This window comes from Marmota flaviventris, chromosome 9 (genome assembly GCF_047511675.1).
Source record: "Marmota flaviventris isolate mMarFla1 chromosome 9, mMarFla1.hap1, whole genome shotgun sequence".
Classification (NCBI taxonomy): domain Eukaryota; kingdom Metazoa; phylum Chordata; class Mammalia; order Rodentia; family Sciuridae; genus Marmota; species Marmota flaviventris.
The window spans coordinates 31,421,543-31,442,102 of NC_092506.1; the positions used below are offsets into that span (position 1 = coordinate 31,421,543).

Below are 20,560 nucleotides of genomic sequence, written 5' to 3' on the forward strand. Positions count from 1 at the left end.
TGGTCATTGCCCATATAGCCTGACCCATAACAATCATAGTCACCAATGTTGATGCTTTTGGAAGCTCTTCCTTTTTCCTAAACAATGGTATATCCCTTTCAGGAGGACAAAAGTTTCCCTTTTCCCCATGGTTGTTACTGTATAATTCTTAAGATCCCATAGGCTTAATGACATGTGTATTCCTGTGTTCTTAGTTGTATTTAATAGCATAGCATGGTTTATGCAGATGCAAGAGGAATTTATTGATTAACTCGAAAATTCTTGATTTTATATCTGCTCTACAAGTGAAATGCATTGTGTAGTCTTTTAGATGATAATGCAAAAAAATGTTGCTTTTCTGAAAATAGAATATAATCAAATGGATGAGTGTGGTTTATTGGTCCAGATGCAGTATGCTCAGTGGTAGCAAATTGAAGAAGGACATTTGGGCAGTATTGGTTTTCATCTAATGATGCCACAACCTAAATATTGAAAAGCAGAGACTTCCTCACCTCCGCCTTGAGTGATCCATGGTAACACTGTTTTTCTTCACATCATCTATTCAAGACATGACAAGTTAGGACTCTTTCCTCAGTAGGCCTTTTTCTGCCTGAGGAAGTATTGATGGTGCCCACAGCCACTGACTGAGTCTCTTATATTTAAGAGTTTTAAGGAACAAGAACTGATTTTGACTCACTTATGCAGAAAATGAAATTTTTGGAACCTTGTGGGGAAATGCCTCCAGATTCCCCAAAACCAGCAGTCCCTGAAAAGTCTCTCTCAAGATTCAGATTCCAATACAAGCCTGTCTGCCTGTTCTCTTGGGACACGTATTCACTTCTTGGCCTGAGTACATTGGGGAAAAGGTAGTTCTTTAATGCAGAATCTGGGTGCTTCTAGGTGGGGAGAGGGCTGCTGATCAGTTAAACTCAGCAAGCAACATATAGATTGCCTTAAGCCTTGAGATTTCTTTCTGTAGAACATTGCTATGATAATGCCACAGACCAAGGTTGAGTCCTGGACCCAAAAGCAACAATGAAAAGGCCAGAGAGGAGCTGAGTGTGATCTAGAAGATCTTAAATCTAGTGATCTTTGCATGGCTTTACAGAAACTGTCATAGTGTCAATATTGGCTAGTGACAACTCCATTGGGTCTTTTTTGGGGAATGAGCCTTGTGTGCAAGGTATATCTGATGGGTGGGTAAGTGGAACTCATTTTATGTCCTGAAGGGTGCTGATCATTGTCCAAGTTCATCTTGGACATACTGGGCTTCAAGGTATGGGTATATTCTTCTTGTGTCCTCATAGTCAGCCCCATGACTGAACATCATGTGGTGTGTGTCCTGATATGAGTCTGACCAACTCACGAGTTTTGGACTTCTGCTTCCTGAGAGAATGGACCAGCTTTATACATCTTAGTCCTCAGCAGGACCAGATGATTTATCTTGCACAGAAAGTCAACTATCGGTGTTCATACCTATTGATGCACATAGGTTTCTGTTACTTGCAAACAGATCTGAATTAATGCTAACAGTTCTTGTTAAAGGATTCTTGTGCTGAGAAGGCAAAGCTGCCTGAAGGTCATACCCACCTGACATTCATTTCAATGAAGGCAGCTTTTTGGTGAAGGGTTCTGAGCTCTGTGTCTTTTTTTTCTCCCCTTGTTCCAGGGGCATTTAACTACTGAGCCACATCCTCAGCCCTTTCTATATATTTTATTAGGGACAGGGTCTCACTAAGTTGCTTAGGGCCTCACTAAGTTGCTGAGGCTGACTTTGAACTTATGATCCTCCTGCCTCAGCCTTCTAAGCCTTTGGGATTACAGACACATGCCATTGCCCCGGGATGAGCTCAGTATTTTACATACATTTTCATCCATAGTATCATCTCACTTTGCATAAGATGAAACTACACTTGGAGAAGTTAGCTGAATGGCTCAAGGCCACCAAGGCAATAGTTTCACAGCTCCCTAGGTAAACCACTCTACTGTCCTACCCGTTTGCACACTGACTTTAATGTACTTTCCAGGCTAACTTTGAAAGGAAGTCTGGAATAAACCCCTGGTGCTTTGAAAAAATCAATTGCTATCTTAGGAAAGCAAACATTAAATGCAGTCATTTGTTACTGAAAAATTCCCCAACAGTGTGAGCTTCACAGGACCACATTAGACTTTTCTGGAAACAGAAGATCATTTCAGAACACAGTGTCTGCCACTGTTTCTAAATGTCCACTGCTTCTCAGAGAGATTTCATTTAAGGAAGGCAGCAAAGTGTATGGGTTTAGTAGTTGGGAAATTGGGTTCTGTATCATCTACTAATTTGCTAGATCTCTAATTAAAAGTTTTGTTTTGTTTTTTTAAACCTTTCTAAGCATTGGCTTTTTGCACCTACCTCAAGAATTGTTGTGAGGCTCAAAAGAATGCACTTGTAAAGGGCCTGGCAATAATAAAGATGCTCAAATATATGAATGTTATGGTTTGGATCTTCAGTGTCTTCCAAAAGCTCCGGTGTAGAAGGAGGCTTGGTCCCCAGCTGGTGGTGCTATTGGGAGGTGGTGAAACCTTTAGGGGAGAGGTCTAGTAGAAGGAAGTTAGGTCACTGGGACAGCCCTTGAAGGGGATACTGGGACTCTGGCCCCTTCCTCTTCCTCTTTGCTTCCTGGCCACCATGAGGTGAGCGGCTTTGCCCTGCCATATGCTCCTTGCCATGATGTTCTGCCTCACCACAGGCCCAAAAGCAGTGGAGAATGGTCAGGTACTTCAGAAACTGTCAGCCAAAATAAACTTTTCTTCCTTATAAGTTGTTTATCTCAGTTTTTTTGTCACAGCAATGGATAGGTGACTAGAGGTCTTCAACCTCCAGTGAATCATAGTGCATTTATCGCACTGGCTGACATAAGTAGGAACTGACTAGAGGTCTTCTTTTCAAATTTCTTTTATTATTCAGTATAAAAATTTATAATAGATAGTCTTATTTGTCTAAACTAAAGCTGTTCGTATACATTCGTTATTATTTAGGGGCAAGATAAATGAACACACTGAGTGCCTTAATTTCTTTCTTTTTTTTTTTTTTCTGTTTTCTTTTGGTACTGGGGGTTGAACCCAAAGGTACTTTACCACAGAGCTACATTCGCAACCTTTTTAATTTTATTTTTAAATTTAGAGATGGGGTCTTGCTAAATTGCTGAGGCCAGTCTTAAACATGCAATCCTTGCAGTTGCTTATCTCTGGATGTTTTATGGAAGAAAATCAGACTCTATCAGATGATACTACTCTAAGTTGGACTGTGTATTGTTTGCTTACAATACTTGCTTCAGCCTTGCAAGTTGCTGGGATTTCAGGCAAGTGTCACTACACTCAACTAAGTACCTTAATTTCTAGGTAGGGGTCTGCAGTGCTCACTGGCGGTATGGATGTTTTCTTTTTTCCCCAGCTGCTGGGTGGATCTCTGAGTCTCTAGAGAAGAGGGAGAAGATGTGCCCTGCAGAGAACAAACTGGGAAACTCCAACTTCCTCAGCTGTGTTTGGGGCATTCCTTTCTGTGATCAGCTCCTCTAGGGCATTGCTGTTCCTGCCCTTGCTATTCTTAGTTATAGCTTCAGTATGTTGAGCCTACATATAATCATTGCTCATTGTCTCCACTGACCCCACCAACCTGGTTGTGGGCTTACAGATAGGTCGATCAGGCCACCTGAAGTGTTTACACCAATAGGATGGTGGTTGCCCTTATTGGTTTAAGTAGCTGTCATATTTAGTGTGATCTGGTGTTGTGGCTGGAACTGGAATTTTGAATTGTAATTCATATTCTCCACCAGTATGGACCTAGTGGGACCAGGGAACATAGTGGTCATAACTCGAGAGCTTCTTATGTGCCAGGCCCTACTTTAAGCACTGTTAATATACCAGGTCACTTGATTTTCTGAATTTTTATTATGAATAGTATTGTCTATACCCAAACCCTTAAGAGTGCTTACAGATTATAGATGACAACACAATTTTACTGACTGGGGCTCAGAAGCCTGCCCTTGGATTCAGTAAAATCTAGCCTTATTCTAATGCCCTCTCCCCTTTTCTATTCCTTGAACTAGTTTGAGAAAGTTTGTTTCTGGCCACCAAAAATTTCTGTCCAGAAATTTGGGGGAATTACATCTATCTTTTTATGGTGGGGGGACTGTTAATACAAGTAACCTACTCTCCTCTAGCCAAAATTTCTCCCAAAATTTGACTTGCATGGAGTTATGCAAGGACTGAAAAAGAAATTTATTTTTTTTGTGTGGGGGGGTTGGACTATGGGTCTTTCAGGAAGGTATTTAACAGTAAACAATACACAGTCCACCTTAGAGTGGTTTAATCCAATAGAGTCTGATTTTCTTCCATAACTGATCCAGAGATAAGCAACTGCAAGCCTTGGCTCAACTGCCTGACAATATCTAGGCCAGAATCTCAGTGATATTCTTATTTTTTTCCTATGAGCACAAAATGACTGCACAAGTTTTTGCATTATATTCAAGTTCATGGCAGGAAGAGAAAATGAAGGGGAAAGTTTAGTCATTTTTGTCTCTCTTACTAGGAAAGTAAAATATTCCCCAGAAAACTCCCAACTATCTTCTGATCATATCCTCTGGCTGGAGCTGTGTCTTGGGCAGGGGGTGGGGGGGCCATTGGCCAAGCTGGTATTTACTTATTCCAAGCCTCTGTGGGTAAAGGCAGCAAGGGGCCTTAAGTAGATGAGAATAGCCTGCCAACCTTGTTGAGCACTTGATTCCTTCCTGTTCCTGAATTCCTGAAGTTGCCCTGGTCTCTGCACCATTGAAACAAGCTAGTTCTTAAGCTTTTGACTCCATGAGTCATCTTATAGCCCTCTGGTAAAAATCTGTGACGAATTCTGTGGCTACCAACAGAACATTCTGACACATCTATTTCTTTCAGTCAGCAACATGAGAACTCGTAAGTACATGGTCAATAAGTATTGGCGACACAGTTAGCCCAAAGTAGCCCAGCTAGTTGATGCTGGTCGGGGGGTGTTTAAACCCAGCCTGTTTATCTTCTAGGCTTCTGCACACACTATTTCATTAAAATACTTTCAGGGTTCAGTTTACTAAAAAAGAATTTCTTTTCTTACTCTGCAGCTGTGTAGGAACACATCTACCAAATAACAGGAATAAGGGCTGGACTGCATTTTTAAGAAACTTGCTTGTAGAGGGCATTGTAAAGGGAGGTGGGCCTGAGTTCCCACCTCTAGACCCACACAATGGTTCATTCAAATCAATAATAAAGGAAGTCTGTTCTGGGTTTCTTAGACTAGCTTGGCCCTTAAATCTTGGTACAAACAAGCCTCCTGCTGAGAAGAGAGGTGGCAGTCCAGAGGTCATGAACACAGCCTTGCCTTGGGTGCTGGGGGACAGTGGGGCGGCTGTGGAGGGTGAAGAGGCACCACTGAAGCCAGCCTGCTGACTGATGCTAACCATCCATAGGACTTTGGGTGAGTTACCTGCCAAGCCTCAGTTTGCTTATCTGTAAAATGGGAAAAATGGCACCTACAGCTTTGGGTTAGAAAAATATGATTTAAGACAAGCGCCTGAGACATTGTGGCCTTTCTCTATATGCCTATTATCATTGTCAGAGATACGCAGCTTCTCAGGGAGGGCCTTGCCAAATTATCTGGAGTGGGTTTGGTTTTCTAGGGGTGGTATACCCCCTCTGCTCCACTGACCTCATCAATTCACCAGTGCTCAAGGCTTCAGCCCAGCCTGTAGCTTTCTAACCAGGCCCTGCATGGGTTATATATAACTGTATAAAAACTGTAGGAAGCACCTACTATGTGTCTCCAGGACTGCTTATGCATATTTTCATCAAGTACATCAACCCCCATGAAGCAGTTATTTAGTTTATAGATCAGAAAGTTGAGGTTGAGCTGGGTGCTCAGGAGGCTGAGGCAGGAGGATCATGAGTTTGAAGCCAGCCTCAGTGATTTAGGTAGGTCCTAAGAAACTCAGTGAGACCCTGTCTCTAAATAAAATACACAAAAAGGCTGGGGATGTGGCTCAGTGGTTAAGTGCTTTCTGGGTTCAATGCCCAGTACCAAAAAAGGAAAAAAGAAAGTTGAAGTTCAGAGAACTGATCTGACAATCCCACGTTCACAGAATCCTAGATTCAAACACAACTCTGTTGTATAGGTTGATGAATATCCCTAATCCAGAAATCCAAAATTCTCCAAAATCCAAAACTTCCTGAGAGCCAGATCTGCATTCCAAAAGTTTCAGCTTTTGGAGCATGGATTACAAATTTTTAGATTAGGGGGAGTTCAATCTGTAGTCTATGCAAATACTAAAATAATAATAATAATAATAAAATTAAAAAACCTCACAAAAATAAACACACACAAAAACAAAACAAAACAAAAACAAAAAACCACCTCCAGAATCTGTAACACTTCTGGTCTGAAGCGATTTGGGATCTTTTTTTTTTTTTTCCAGTACTGGCGATTGGATCCAGGGGTACTCTACCACTGAGTTATAGCTCCAGCATTTTTATTATTTATTTATTTATGTATTTATGTATGTATGTATGTATGTATGTATGTATTTAAAATTTTGAGACAGGGTTTCACCAAGCTGGTGAGGCCTTGAACAGGCCTTGAACTTCCAATTCTCCTGCCTCAACCTCTTTGAGTCCCTGGGATTATAGCCATGTGCCGCCACACCTGGCTGTTCCAACAGTTTGGATAAGAGTTATTCAACCTGCATTCCAAGCCACAAACACTACAGGACCCCCCAAAAAACTGCCAAGCACCCATGGCTGGCAGTGTGTCCAGACGCAGAGCTAAAGCAATGGAGGGAACCTAGGGGAACAAGCCAGAGGGGGAGTTCTATATTATCTCCAAAGGAAGCAATGGGATGATTGAGGGAAGCAGGCGAATGACTCAGCTGCTCCATTCCCTCCTGGCTGGAGAGGGCTCTGCAAACGAAAATTCCAAATGCCAACTGCAGCGGCAGTGATTCAGCCTGAGTTAAACAGAGAGTGGAAGTCAGAGTGTTGGAGAGGAACTTCTAGGCCCCAACCAACTGGTGAGTTTGGTGAAGAAAGAACCCACCTGCCTGACCGTGGCCTGTTCTCTGCTCTAACAGGAAAGGCTACAGCCCAGCCTGTGGCTTTCCTAACCAGGCCCTGCACTGGGTGAGAGGGCTCTGTCCTGAGGTGTGCTATTAGCAAGCCCACGGCCTTCCAGATCTAGAGCCACTTCCTGCAGCTGACCTTTATTGCAAAGGCCTTTCCATTGGTTCCACAGGAAGGTGGGACTCAAGAGTGTTTGGAATTGGATCCAGCTCCAACAGCTGGTGCTTAATGGAGAATGTGAGTAAGAGGCAGGTGACACAGAGCTTTGAAACCCAGGAAGGGAAGGGTTTATTTAAGTTGTATTGAAGCCTGCTGTATCTCTGCATCACCAACCTGAGTTTTCAGAAGACTTATTTGCACAAACTGTTATGTGCCAGGCTATATGGGAAATGACTAAATAGACTCTATTTTTTTCCTGAGACTCCATGTCATGTAGGAAATGCTTCTCCGATGGGAACACCCTGCCTCTGTCCCATCAACAGTTGCTTAGCATAGCATACGACTATAAAGGTGTACTCTAATTCTTGGAGGGTGTCAAAGGGTGTAGACTTGCAGCTTGCCCCTTGGCCCACCAGCTCATGAATCTGGACTGCTGGCTGGTGCATAAAGATGGTTTGGTCTCCTGCTTTAAAATCAACTTGGTGATTTATTGCAATCTCGCCATAACAAAACAACCTATAGAATTTTGCCTTATCTACTGTGATTTCTTATTACCCCCTATGGACTTTATCTTCAGATTTGGGGTTATCTCAATGTTTGTTGATTGAGGCACTTGAGTTTTATTGTGTAGTTGTTAGAGAAAACATTTTTTGTCATCAGTTTCTTATTTAAATAACTACCAGCAATAACCACATGGATATAATTAAGCTATCCAGTATAAAATCTATTCAGATTATCTTGGAGTTAAGGGTGGGAAATCTGTTAAGCTTTTCCTCTTCAAAAGGATACATACATGTAAAAATGTGATTATATTCCATAATTTACAAAACATAATGACAAAATCTCTTTCCCTTCTAAGGACCTTCAATACATAATAACAAAAGCTAACTTTTACAGAGCAAATTATCATGATTAGGCATTTAGAATATCTTATGTAATCTTGCCAATCCAAGTGAGTAGGTGCCATTACTATTCCCATTATATAGATTAAAAGACTGAGGGGCTGGGGCTGTGGCTCAGTGGTAGAGCGCTTGCCTGGCATGCATGAGGTGCTGGGTTCAATCTTCAGTACCACATAAAAGTAAAATAAAGGTATTGTGTCTACCAACAACTAAAAAAATACATTGAAAAGCAAAATTGAGGTCCAGAAAAGTTTCATTCACACAAACAAGTACATGTCAATCCAGGACTCAGTCCCAGGTGTAAGTCCAAATACCTGGCTCTTACCACTATGATGGTTCTCTACAGGATGGAAAAATATTTTTCCTCTACCCTCTTGGTTCCTGTATCTATACCTGGAGCCTGTGAATTAAACTGACAAAAGAGTAACAGAAGAAAAGAATTATTACCCACATGTACATAGGGTAGAAAGGAAGGGGTAGCCCAAAGAAGTGGTTAGGCTTGAGAACTTATATATGCCACTTACCAAAGGGTTATAAATTGTGGAAAAGTGACCAGAGAAAGGGGGAAAATGTTTGGGTTTCTAGGGACAATCAATTATGGGAAGGTAAATAAATAGGAGAAACTGCAGGAAGGCAAGATTTGTTAGGCAGACTGAAGTTAGTACCTTCTCAGTAATGAGTTCTCCTTTTCTTGGCATGGGACAGGAGGAAGGACATCTTCACAATGGGAAATTTATACTCTGATTTTAGGCAGGAAGGGGCAGACAGGGTTTCTTTTATGACTGCTGTTTCTCAATTGCTTTTGCCTCAAAATAATTCTTACACCATAAGTTGCATATTTTGGGGTGGTATCTCCTTTAGTTCCCATTACATATAACACTATTTTAAAAGTTTCAAATATTTATCAGTTCCCTATGAGGATTTTGGTTGTTTGTTTTTACAGTACTGGGGGTTAAACCAGGGTGCTGTACCACTGAGCTACATCCCCACCCCTTCTTATTTTTTATTTTTAGATAGGGTCTCACTAAGTTTTGAGGTGGATGTCCTGCCTCAGCCTCTATAGAGTTGCTGGGATTACAGGCCTGAGTCAACATGCCCAGCTATCAGGCCATATTATATGCTCAATATTAGAGGATCCTTGGGCTGGATTTTTGCTCTCAAGGAGCTCACAGCTAAGTGTGTGTGTGTGTGGGGGGGGGGGGCTCCCTAGTTGCAGATAAGCCTCTCTGTGGGGAGAGTTTCCCCTTGCATTTGGACATAGTTTCTAAGTTTCAAGTGCTTCACACATTGAAGCATTGTTCTTCTGCTTGATAATCAAATAACTCAAGGAGGCAGTCTGGTTCTCTTATTTCTATTTGATAGAAAACTTACTTAGAAGTCAAACAACTTGCCAAAAGTTATCCAGCTTGGACATCTGTCTGCTTTGTAGCTACATGCACACACACACACACACACACACACACACACACACCATGTGTATATATAGCATTCACTTGTGGAGCTGCTACTGACTCTTTGACTCCTTATGCATTTACACCAACGAACATTAGGCTGAGGCTCTCAAGGAAAATTTATTTCCCCCCAGTCTATGACTAATACTCACAGGCTATTCACATGCATACATAAGCACGGCCCTTGGACAGAATGTCCAGGTCTCTCATGAAGAACAAGTGAACTGATTGAGGTGGGTCCAGCAGGATTTTCTTTGGTGGTTATCGTGTTACCTATCAGCCCCTGATATTGTACATTTGGTAGAGAACAAAACTTCATCATTTCCTTCAGGGCCATTACAAATCCAGACCAGAATTCTGTTTTCCAAAATCTTCTACGACACTGCTAAGTGTGCGGGAGAAACATGGATTGGTTCTAACAGCCATTCCCAACCAATCCTCTTCTCCTTTGCTTCGCCACTGTGGAGAATGAGTAGTCAGACACTTTTTTCTCCGGGGCTCTGCAGCGAGGAGTGGTTACTAAGGCAATGAGGGAAGTGTGCTGGCGCAGGGGGAGACTGTTGGGAAACATTTTCTCTCCCTGATAAAAGGAGAGAAAGGCTGAAAAAGGTTTTCTCTCGCAGCCTGGGCCAACTCCTTGCTTTCTGTTTCTGGGTAAGATGGACACGTACAGGCTGGAGGAACCGAAGAGCAGCGGGAGCAGCCGAGGGGCAGGGCTGGAAGGAGCGCGCTGCGTTAAACTGCGGGTTCGGCCTTGGGGCGTGGCTTTCCCACCATAGAGGCGAGCCCTGACGTCAATGGGCGGGCCACGTTCTGGGGCGTGGCCTCCGGGCTTCAGAGCACCGCCTGTCTAGGGCGGGGCTGGAGAGAAAGGGTGGGGCCGCGCTCCGTCGGGGCGTGGCCTGTGGAACCCGAGAACCCCGGCGACACGGGGCCCCGGCGCGAGTCCGGGCGCGGGTTTCTCCCACGCAGCCTCTCATTCAAAAGATGCCGAAGGGGCGGCGCGGCAGTCAGAGCCCCACGATGAGCCAGCGGCCGGCTCCGCCCCTCTATTTCCCTTCCCTCTACGACCGCGGCATCTCCTCGTCCCCGCTCAGCGACTTTAACATCTGGAAGAAGCTCTTCGTGCCGCTGAAGGCGGGCGGGGCGCCGGCCGGTGGGGTGGCTGGGGGCCGACCCCTGCCTCAGGGACCTCCGGCCCCGGCCCCTCCGCCGCCGCCTGGCCTCGGTCCCCCCAGCGAGCGCCCCTGCCCTCCGCCGTGGCCCTCCGGCCTGGCCTCCATCCCCTACGAGCCACTGCGCTTCTTCTACTCGCCGCCGCCGGGCCCCGAGGGGGCTGCTTCACCCCTGGCCCCCGGCCCCGCCACCCCACGGCTTGCCTCCGCCTCCCACCCGGAGGAGTTGTGCGAGCTGGAGATCCGAATTAAGGAGCTGGAACTGCTCACCATCACTGGGGATGGCTTCGACTCCCAGCGCTGTGCGTGACCCCCTCAGGGGCCACCTGAGCCCATCCTTTTTTGCCCTGGCTCCCTCGTTGGCTCCATGCTGAGCCCCACAATGTGGCTTTAGGCTCAGACTCCAGTCCCCAGGAGTCCCTGATCCAAAATCTGTCCCCCAGAACCCAGACCCCCCCCCCATCCTGGATTTCAACCGACTCCTCCCTGCAACCACACTTCTGAAATTTTTGGACCCTTTAGTCTCAAACTACATCCTGAACTATTCTGTTAATCTGGATTCTAAACCCCACACCTGAAACATCACCAGCCACTACCCGCATTCTGAACTTTAATCCTGCACAATAATACCCCATCCCTGAGTATGGAGCTTCACCTACCACAGACAGCTCTTATCTCTAGAGAAGTTAACCTTTAATGTTCACTCTTAAACTGGAGTCTTCTGGAGGGAGGTGGGGGAAGTAGGTGAGGATCAGTTGTAGTGTCTGTAAGGGAACCCCAGAGACATTCACTTTTCAGTGCTGGAGGGCTGCCTCCCTGTGTCCCTTTAGTCCCTCACCAAGGTCCTGGACTTTGCCATCTGGTTTTAGATTCAAAGTCTTAGGGATATAGACCAGGCCAGACCAGGTGTGCTCATGTGGGCAGGTATCCTCTGGTGTGGGAGCCAATTTCTCCATGTCGAAGGGTAAGATGGTTTGGGGCCTATTGCACAGTAGAGTGTTCAGTAGCCATAAACTGCCCTTTCCCATCCCTGTTCTGGCTAAAGACCACTCCAACTGCCCCCCAATATCACCACATTCACACAAACCAAACTGGTTGCCCTTGCCACACAAGGAAGGGAAGTATGAAGTGCTTAGGTCCACGGGGCCATGAGAATAGTTCTGATTCATCAGACACCCTGTAACATACCTTTTCTTATAGCCATGGAAGGAAAACAATCCCTAGAAAACTTGGGTTTGTCTAACTCCTGGATTTCTTTATTTTAAAAAAATTTAAAATTTATGTGGTGCTGAGGTTCAAACTCAGTGCCTCACGTCCTAGGCACATACTACCACTGAGCTACAACTCCAGCCCAAACTCCTGGATTTCTTGACACTGTATTTCCCCATTAGATGTGTTTTGGCTATTAGGTTTTTCCCACCCACTCCTCACCCCTGCCTTGGATCACAGATGGTTTGGGGCTCACATAGGGAGCACAGTTGCTTCCTAGAAGCTTGCTTAGGAAGAGTTAGGCAAAGTCCTCCTTTCTACTACAGCTGTTTGTTTTGCTCTCCTGCAGATAAATTCCTGAAGGCGCTAAAAGATGAGAAGTTACAAGGACTGAAGACCAGGCAACCTGGAAAGAAGTCGACCTCTCTGTCCTGAGCTGCTGCCCTCCAGAGCTGGGAAGCCGCCTCCATAGGTGTTAGTGCTTAGATAATGTCTCCCATTTGTTGTCATTTCAAAGATGGTTATTTTCTGTTCTGTATTTACTGCTGTTCTTGTTGCTCCCAGCACATACTTCACATACAATACCCACTTGTGTGGTAAATCTCATGGTCTCTCTCCTCTGTGCCGCTGCTGGGGGAAGTCCCTTATAGGGTATTGAAGCTGCTGCTAAGCCAGCATTCAGAGTTTCCTGACATGAGAGGAAGGGCCCCCCAATATCACCACATTCACACAAACCAGAAGGATGGATGTGTAGGAGGGAATTAGAAGAAACCAAGGGCAATAGATATTCGGTTCTGCTGCTGTATCTCTAGAGGCTCAGAAAGGTTCTTTGAGGACCAGAACTAAAACCAGATGTTTTTCCCCTAAAAACATCTTTTAGTCCATGCGAGTGTTTAGTGTTTTATTTTTTGTTTTAAAAAATATTTTTTTTTGGAACACAAAACTCTCTACTAGTCTTATCAAAGCCATGATCCTTCCTAGAAATTCATGTGTAGTATTCAAGAAATACTTGTCAAGTGCTGTTGTATGTCCATGCCCCTTCCTTAGAATGGGGTCAGGAGACAGACTGACAGGTAGTATTTTAAATAAGCAAACCACAATATGGTATCAAGAAGATAACATGCTTAGGAGGATAAAACAAAGTAGTAGGGTAAGAAGAAGATCAGAGGAAGGCAAAGCAGAATTTCAAATAGGGTTTCTTTTTGGAGGGGAGGGGTATTGGGGATTGAACTCCACAGCACTCAACCACTGAGCCACATCCTCAGCCCTATTTTATATTATTTAGAGTCAGGATCTCACTGAGTTGCTTAGCATTTCGCTGTTGCTGAGGCTGGCTTTGAACTCTAGATCCTCCTGCCTCAGCTTCCCCAGCTGCTGGGATTACAGGGTGTGCTACAGTATCCAGCTCAAATAGGGTTTCTTGAGAGGTACTTTTCAACAAGGTTTGGAGATTGAGGGTCATAGCCATGTAGAAACCTGGAGGAATGTTCCAGGCAGATGGGCCTAAGGGGGAGCATGCCAGCATTGTTGAAAGGCAGCCAACAGCCCAGATGACTGGAGCAGGAGGTGAGAAGAGAGAGTGGTGGGGGTGAGTCCAGAGGGGGCCCATGTGTGTAGGATCTTACAGCCCTGATGAGGACATCAACCTTTACTCCAAGTGGCAGTGGTTAGATGGCTTTCAGCCAAGGTGTGACATGATCTGACTTGTAGGTTAAAGATTCTTCCTATGCCTGTGAATAGACCATAGGGCTTTCAGCTGGCAAATGGGAAGAGCATTTAAGAGGTTGTAGTGATTAGTGGCCCTAAAAAAATGATGCTGCAATGAGGGGGTTGGAATACAGGGTTACTGAGGTCTGAGACAGGAGACCACAGGTTTGGGGGAGAAGATCAGCTATTTAGTCTGAGATAAGTGAGGCTCGTCTGTCTAGACATCTAGACTTGGTAATGGAGATGCTATGTAGCTGGAGGCTATTTAAGCCTGGAGTTCAGAGGAAGGCTTGGACTGGGGCTATAAGTTGCGGAGTTGCCGGGCGTGTAGGTGTATTTGAAGGGTGAGATCAAGTGAGACCAGCAAGGGAGTGAGTAGGAAGAAAGAGAGCCAATTATAGAGTATCTCTAATCCCAAATCCAAGATGCTCCAAAACCAAAAACTTTTTGAGCATATGTGACACCATAGTGGAAAATTTACATCATGAAAGTATTTTATGGACAAAATTACTTAAGATATGGTATAAGACTTCCTTCAGGTTATGTGTTGGCCCCCTTTCCAACACTGTTGCATTGAGGATTCATTTTCCAGTGTGAATTTTGGAGGGAACAGGAACAGACCATAGTGGGAGTGGTGGTGGGGGGATTTAGCTCCTAGGAGAGAGATTGGCTTTAGAGGAGAGTACGGATGATCCATCTGCAGCGATAGGAAGCTACATCTATGGTATAGGGGTGTAGATGCCAGTGAGTAAGTCAGGTGGTGGGAACCCTGGGAGTTGTATATTCACACACACAAGCAGGTGCAGCAACCTCCAGCTTAAGGATGCAAATGCGCATGCCTGCAAGTCTGGAAACCCTGCAACTGAAGACAGGAAGCCAAGGGAGACTATGGGGAACAGACACCTAGCTCCAGTCAGTATTGCCAAGATAGGAATGTGGGCACAGGGTAAATAAGGGCTCCTTGTTTCTCAATCTCAGCAGTGAATTCAGATGTTTACAAAACACTATGCAGGTACGTAGACCAAATAAAGACTATATAAATTCTCCCTAGAGTTGGCAGACTCAGCTCTGCCTACAGGAGCCCTCCCATCCTGCGTGGGGATTTGGAGCCCTATCTCTCCTTCCTGGAAGACGCCAGATTCGAGCCCAGGCTGATTGCTGCTAGAGAAGCTCTCTTGCTTTCCCAGAAAATTTCAGGCTCACCAGACCAGTAATGGGAAGGGGCTGAAGAATTTTAACGAGAACAAATAAGAATAAACCAAGCATGGAGAAAACCCAGTACAGAGATCATATGTAGACAGATATGTCCAGGGGGCCTTGTTTTTCCATTCTCTCTCCAGAGTCCAGACAGCCCCACCCAGAACATACTCATAAAGTGGCCATTTAGTAAGTTCCCACGTGTGCTAGGAAGGCAGTTGATGGGAGTGATCTCATCTGCTGCTCCCCACCACCTTGTGACAGATGGGTCCTATTCTTGGCATGTTTTAAAAGTGAGGAAGTAGGGTCTCTGAGAGGTTAAGTGACTTACCCTCAGGCACAGAGCCAGGACATGGCAGAGCCAGGGTGGAACTCAGGTCTGTAAGACTGCTCAAATGATCCTCTGTGAGGTGCAGATGCAGAAGCTCCTAAAACAGAAGTATCTGGCATTTCTTCCAAGAAGTTCAGATCCCTTTGCATCTCTTGATGCCTTGGGAATAACAGGTGACAGGGCAAGCCATCAAGGACAGTGATCCCGGTATCTTCTCAGCCCTGATGCCTCAGTTTCCTCCCCACACACACACAGCTGTAAGTGAACTTGCAGCAGGGTCCCCCACTCAGGACCCCCTGCTACAGTACAGGTGAGCCAGGCAGCTGCCATTAGACCTCATTCCCACCAACTCCCACTGGCCCATTTCCTGCAGACCAGAGCTGGAGAAGCAAACAGGTTCACAGCTTAGTCTTAAAGTCCCAGCTCTCATTAGCACTTGGGAGTTCTTGTGGAGGCCTTGAATGGGCTCAGTGGGAGCCAGGGGTATGGGTGGGGCAGGGGTGGCCTAAGTGCCATCCATGTGGCATATGTCTTTTCAACCCAGATTTAAATTCTGGGTTTCCAGTTTCAGGGGAAAAAAGAATCTGGAAAAGGCCAAAGAGGAGTTCACAGTAGGAGCATATAATCAATACAAAATTTCAGAAAGGATGTACAGGTTCTGGAGATCTGTTGTACAGCGTGTGACTATAGTTAATAATCATATATTATGTTAAAACAATATAATCTCTACTTAATGGCAATTTCTAGGCATCACACATAACATTAAGCTTTTTACATGGACCATTTCACTTAATACCCATAATGATCCTATAGGGTAGAGACCGCTATCCTCATTTTATAGGTGGCCAAAATTGAGGCACCAAGAAATAAAGTAATGTGGCCACAATATTACAGCTAGTAAATACAATTCAGACAGGGGCCAGTTCCAGAGCCTGCATTCTTACTTGCTGGGCCACAAAGCCCCCATGTGAACACCCTGAACAGAGCAGAGTGGGAAGTGTGGGTGACGGTAAATTGGGTTCTGGCAGGAAACAGTGACACACAAAAATTGGATAATTCAAAAGAGTTTAATAAAGCAATGGTGCTAGGCCAGGGGCAGTGACGCACGCCTGTAATCTCAGCTAAAATCAGAAGGCTGAAGCAGGAGGATTGAAATGAAGTTTAAGGCCTGCCTTACCAATTTAGCAAAACCTTGTCTCAAAGGAGGGTGGTAGCACTGGGGATATAGCTTAGAGGTAAAACACTCTTGGGTTCAATTCCCAGTACTCCCTCACCCCCAGCCCTCAAATAAATAAAGGGAACTGTACTACAGACTGACTGATTGTGCCTCTTACATGTTGAGACCTATGCCTGACGTGATGGTGTTAAGAGGTAGGGACTTAGAAGGTTGATTAGATCTCGAGGTAAGACACTTATGGATGAGATAAATGCCCTTATAAAAGAGTCCCCTCTCTGGGGACTCTCTGGGGACTCTTTTATAAGGGTATTAATCTCAGCCAAAAGGCCTTTCCTTCCCTCCTTCCACCATGTGAGGTCACAGCTAAAAGGCACTATCTAGGAACCTGACCCTCATCAGACAGAATCTGGCAGCACCTTGATCTTGAACTTAGCCTCCAGAATTATAAGAAATAAGCTTCTGTTGTTTAGAAGCTATCCAACATAACTCCCCATTACCGACAAAGACAGGCTCTTGACTATGAAAGGCAGGGCGGGAAACCACCAGCAAGAGTAAGGGGAGGGAGGAACAGAGAGCCTGTGGTAAGAGACCCTGCAGAACAGGAGGTGTGGCCCTTGCATAAAGCCACAATCAGTCCCAGTGACCCTGCCGGGAAGGAGCACAACCTGCAAGAGATCAGGGTGAGGAGAGTAGGTCCAGGATATTTTAATAAGCATGAATACTAGCAGGCATGTGTTTGGGACTGGCTGGGTTGCTGCCCACAACTTACCAAGTAAGGGTGGGTGAGTGGGGTGAGTTCCTAGGAATGCATGGACCCAGTCCTGGCATCTACCACTTGCCCCACAGCTTACCCAGTTTTGGTCATAACTCCTGTTATCAGCATCCAGTAGGATGGGGATCGTGTGATTGTCAGCTTCTCCAGAACAACATGGAATGGAAGAGGTTGTTCCCCCAAAGGAAAATGTGCATGGGGAAGTGTGATGGCAGGAACACCCATTGCCGGGTATACTGGATAAGCAGGGTGGCTTGGAGGAACCAGTATGTGTGGCTCACAAGAGCAGATTATCCGATGTTCAAGAATTTTGTGAACTGTTAAACACAACTATTATTAAAAAATTAAATGGCATTAACTTACAATTGAACTCTATTTAAAACTAAGATAAATATTGACAGTTCATCATTTCCTATATACGTATATGTATATTGCTATATTTTACTATTATCTGTGCTCTTGAGGCTGTTTATGCCTAATGCATCTGTAGGTTGGCAATAACTACGTAATGGTATGCCCATGTGAATGCCTTCCTAATGATGTTGTGTTGGCACCTTGAAGTTGGCCACAGTGAGAGTATGTACATATGGAAATTGTCAGATTATGGAAACTGGCAGATCAGGGTTGTTTTTGCCCCCCCAACAAGAGTTGGGTGTTTAACACTTATTAGCACAACTCCTGCTAAGTGGGGGACAAAAGCACCACTTAATTTATGGCTGAGTTGAGAGACTGTTGCTTCAGAATGTTCAAAGTTGAGCTGAAAATAGAAGTGAGGCTTGCAGCTGCTTCCAGCCTGGTTTGCCCACTCAGTGACAGATGTGGACAGGCAGGAAAGAAGTTGGTCCTGCCTGCCCGCGATGACAGGCTGACCTGGGTCTGCCTATTATACAGACTCAAGGAGAGGATGGAAAAACGCAGGATGGTACTGACTGTCTACTGATGGAAATGGGGCCAAGGAATGTTCTAGACCTGACCTATCAGATTAGCCATTTCTACCTTCCAGAAACCAGGGTAAGCAGAGGAACAGCCTGTAGAGGAGGGCTGAGCCCTTCCCCTCCAGCGGCAGCTGAGGGAGAGGATGGAACATGAAACCTAATAGAACACGCGGCCAGCTATTTATATCATGATCTCTCTTTTCCATCCTGACCCTAATCCTGACAGCAATACAGATTCCAGCATGTTGGAAAAACTTTCTGCTATCTTAGTCATCTTTGCCTCCTGACATGTGACAAAGGAGTCAGGCCTGAGGGTCTGTGAGGGCTGGTTTCTGGGAACAGGAGGAAGAGAGATCCAGTGGCTGCTTCAAAGCTTCCTATCCCACTGAGAGCTATGCTGGTGCCTCAGGACACTGGCCTTTTCCCTTCAGTGATATCCTGATTCTGTCACTCACCAGGTATGTGACCTTAGGAAAGTTACCTAACCTTTCGGAACCTATTTTCTCATCTGTAGAATGGAGACCATTCTCCCAGGATGGCTGTGTGTGGTGGGTGGACGACAAATAAGATGACAGACAGGAAACTTCCACGAATTGGGAGTCCCAGTCTGCGGAGGACACAGCCCCCACTGTTGAGCTGCATGGGTGTAGGAGTGGTGGGGGCCGCCAGGCATGAGCTGGAGGGAGGCCAGGCCAGCAGGAATGGAGAAGCGCTGGATTTTCCCCACCCTAGAGCTAGGGGGTGAGTGCCTGGGAGGGAGGCAGGCTGGGGCGAGGGTAACTCTACTAGAGCGAGCCAGCACATTCTTCCCAGGCAGGATGGCATCTCACGTCCAACAAACAAGACCAAAAGGCTCCACCAGAGGTGGTGCAGAAGGGAGGGCCGATGGCCATTAACGGGTCCTTTCATTCCATCCATGGATATGAGCACACCCATGGAGATGGCCACGTGGCACCTGGAGGGAAGGTGACTAGACAGGAATCCAGAAAATCTATGACATAAAGCAGGAGAATCTCCTAGTCCAGGGCTCTTTTGGTAGTGCCGGGGGAAGGGAGGACAGAGGGCCACCCTAGCTAGCTAGCTTCCTTAAGTAAGAAGCGTGGCGGACAGTAGGGCTCTTTGGTTATAAGCAATAGAAACTAACCAAGGGGAACTTCAACAATAGCTGTGCCAACATTTAGGAGGAACAGAAGGGGACACTGCTGCTGTCCAACTCTGCTCCAGCTGCCATTTCTTGGAGAGCAAATGCGTTTGGCCCAGTCTGTGTCACGCTGCCATCTCTGTCCACGTTGGGGAGGTGATGAGGGTTCTGTGGTTGCAGCCCCTCCCCACCTTGAACCATTTGGAGCTGGAGAGCAGTTTCCTACCCAAACAAGGACCCTGGCAGACAATGCCACCGCATGTCCCCTTCCTGAACCTCACGTGGATTGGCATCTGCCTGGGAGCCACCAGGAATCCAGGCCGCTCACCTCCCAGCTTGTTCTGCTGTCCCCTCCTGCCTTTTGCAGTCAGCTTCCTCACAACTGAGCTCCTGGGTAGCTCAGAGGAGTGACGTTGGGTTCCAGGTGGACACAGTGGTGAGCAGGAGGTTCTCTCTAAAGAAGAGCAGTGTGTGGTCACATGACCCTGGTTTATGTGTCCCCAGATTGTGAATCACATAAGTCCCTCTCCAACTCTGAGTGCTGAGTGAAAGAAGGGCCAGAGAGAGGCCAGGTAGAACCTGCCCTTGGAAGGAAACAGAAACCGAGATGTACTCCCCTCCCAATGGCTGGGGTGTCACTTCTTCTAGGGAGTCTTCCTGGATTCTTCTCCCCAGCTTGGGTTCTGTGTCCCCGCTCTGAGCTTCCTTTGCACTCGGAGCCTCCTGCCTCCTGGGACTTATCACCAGCTCCCCCGCTCCTCTGTGACTGGGGCAAGGGCTGCTGTCATCATCGTCCTCCTGAGCGTGGGGTTTTTGCACAACACTCCTGTGCTTGTTGAGTATGTGGATGGCTGTGGACCAAAAAAGGAAACACAGCTTCTGGTCTTACAGTGTGACTTTTGGCCCAATCTGTTGAAACATTAATTTGCATAATCACAAGAAAGGATGATCACAAAGTCACAAGAAAGGATGATCTAGATATAACAATATCCTAGGGACCATCTGGGTCAGGTGGCTCTTTATGACAGCATGGATTTCACGGTGCCTTGAGTTTTTTACTGAGATTAGGGTCGGGCCTTAGATATCCCTTCTTGTCTGGGAGATGGCATATAATGTAGTGATTAAGATTATTAGCTCTGGGGCCAGACTGCATTGAAATCCCAGCATATACAAGCTGTGTGACTTTGGGAAAAACTACTTAACCGTTCTGTGTCTTCATTCTGTCATCTGAAAAATGAGGGGATTAATAGTACCCAACTTCACAGGTCAGAATGAAGTTTAAATAAGTTAATGTGCAGGAATCTTAGAATAA

The 20,560-nt window shown here is 45.7% G+C and overlaps 1 protein-coding gene across 1 annotated transcript; it reads left to right on the top strand.

Moving 5' to 3' along the window:
- The first annotated feature begins 10,542 nt into the window (after positions 1-10,542).
- Positions 10,543-16,534, top strand: C9H11orf91 (chromosome 9 C11orf91 homolog). The gene is made up of 2 exons (XM_027936569.2): positions 10,543-11,081; positions 12,338-16,534. The coding sequence occupies exons 1-2, from the start codon at positions 10,592-10,594 to the stop codon at positions 12,421-12,423; spliced, it is 576 nt and encodes a 191-aa protein (XP_027792370.1). The 5' UTR covers positions 10,543-10,591; the 3' UTR covers positions 12,424-16,534.
- The last annotated feature ends 4,026 nt before the right edge of the window (positions 16,535-20,560 follow it).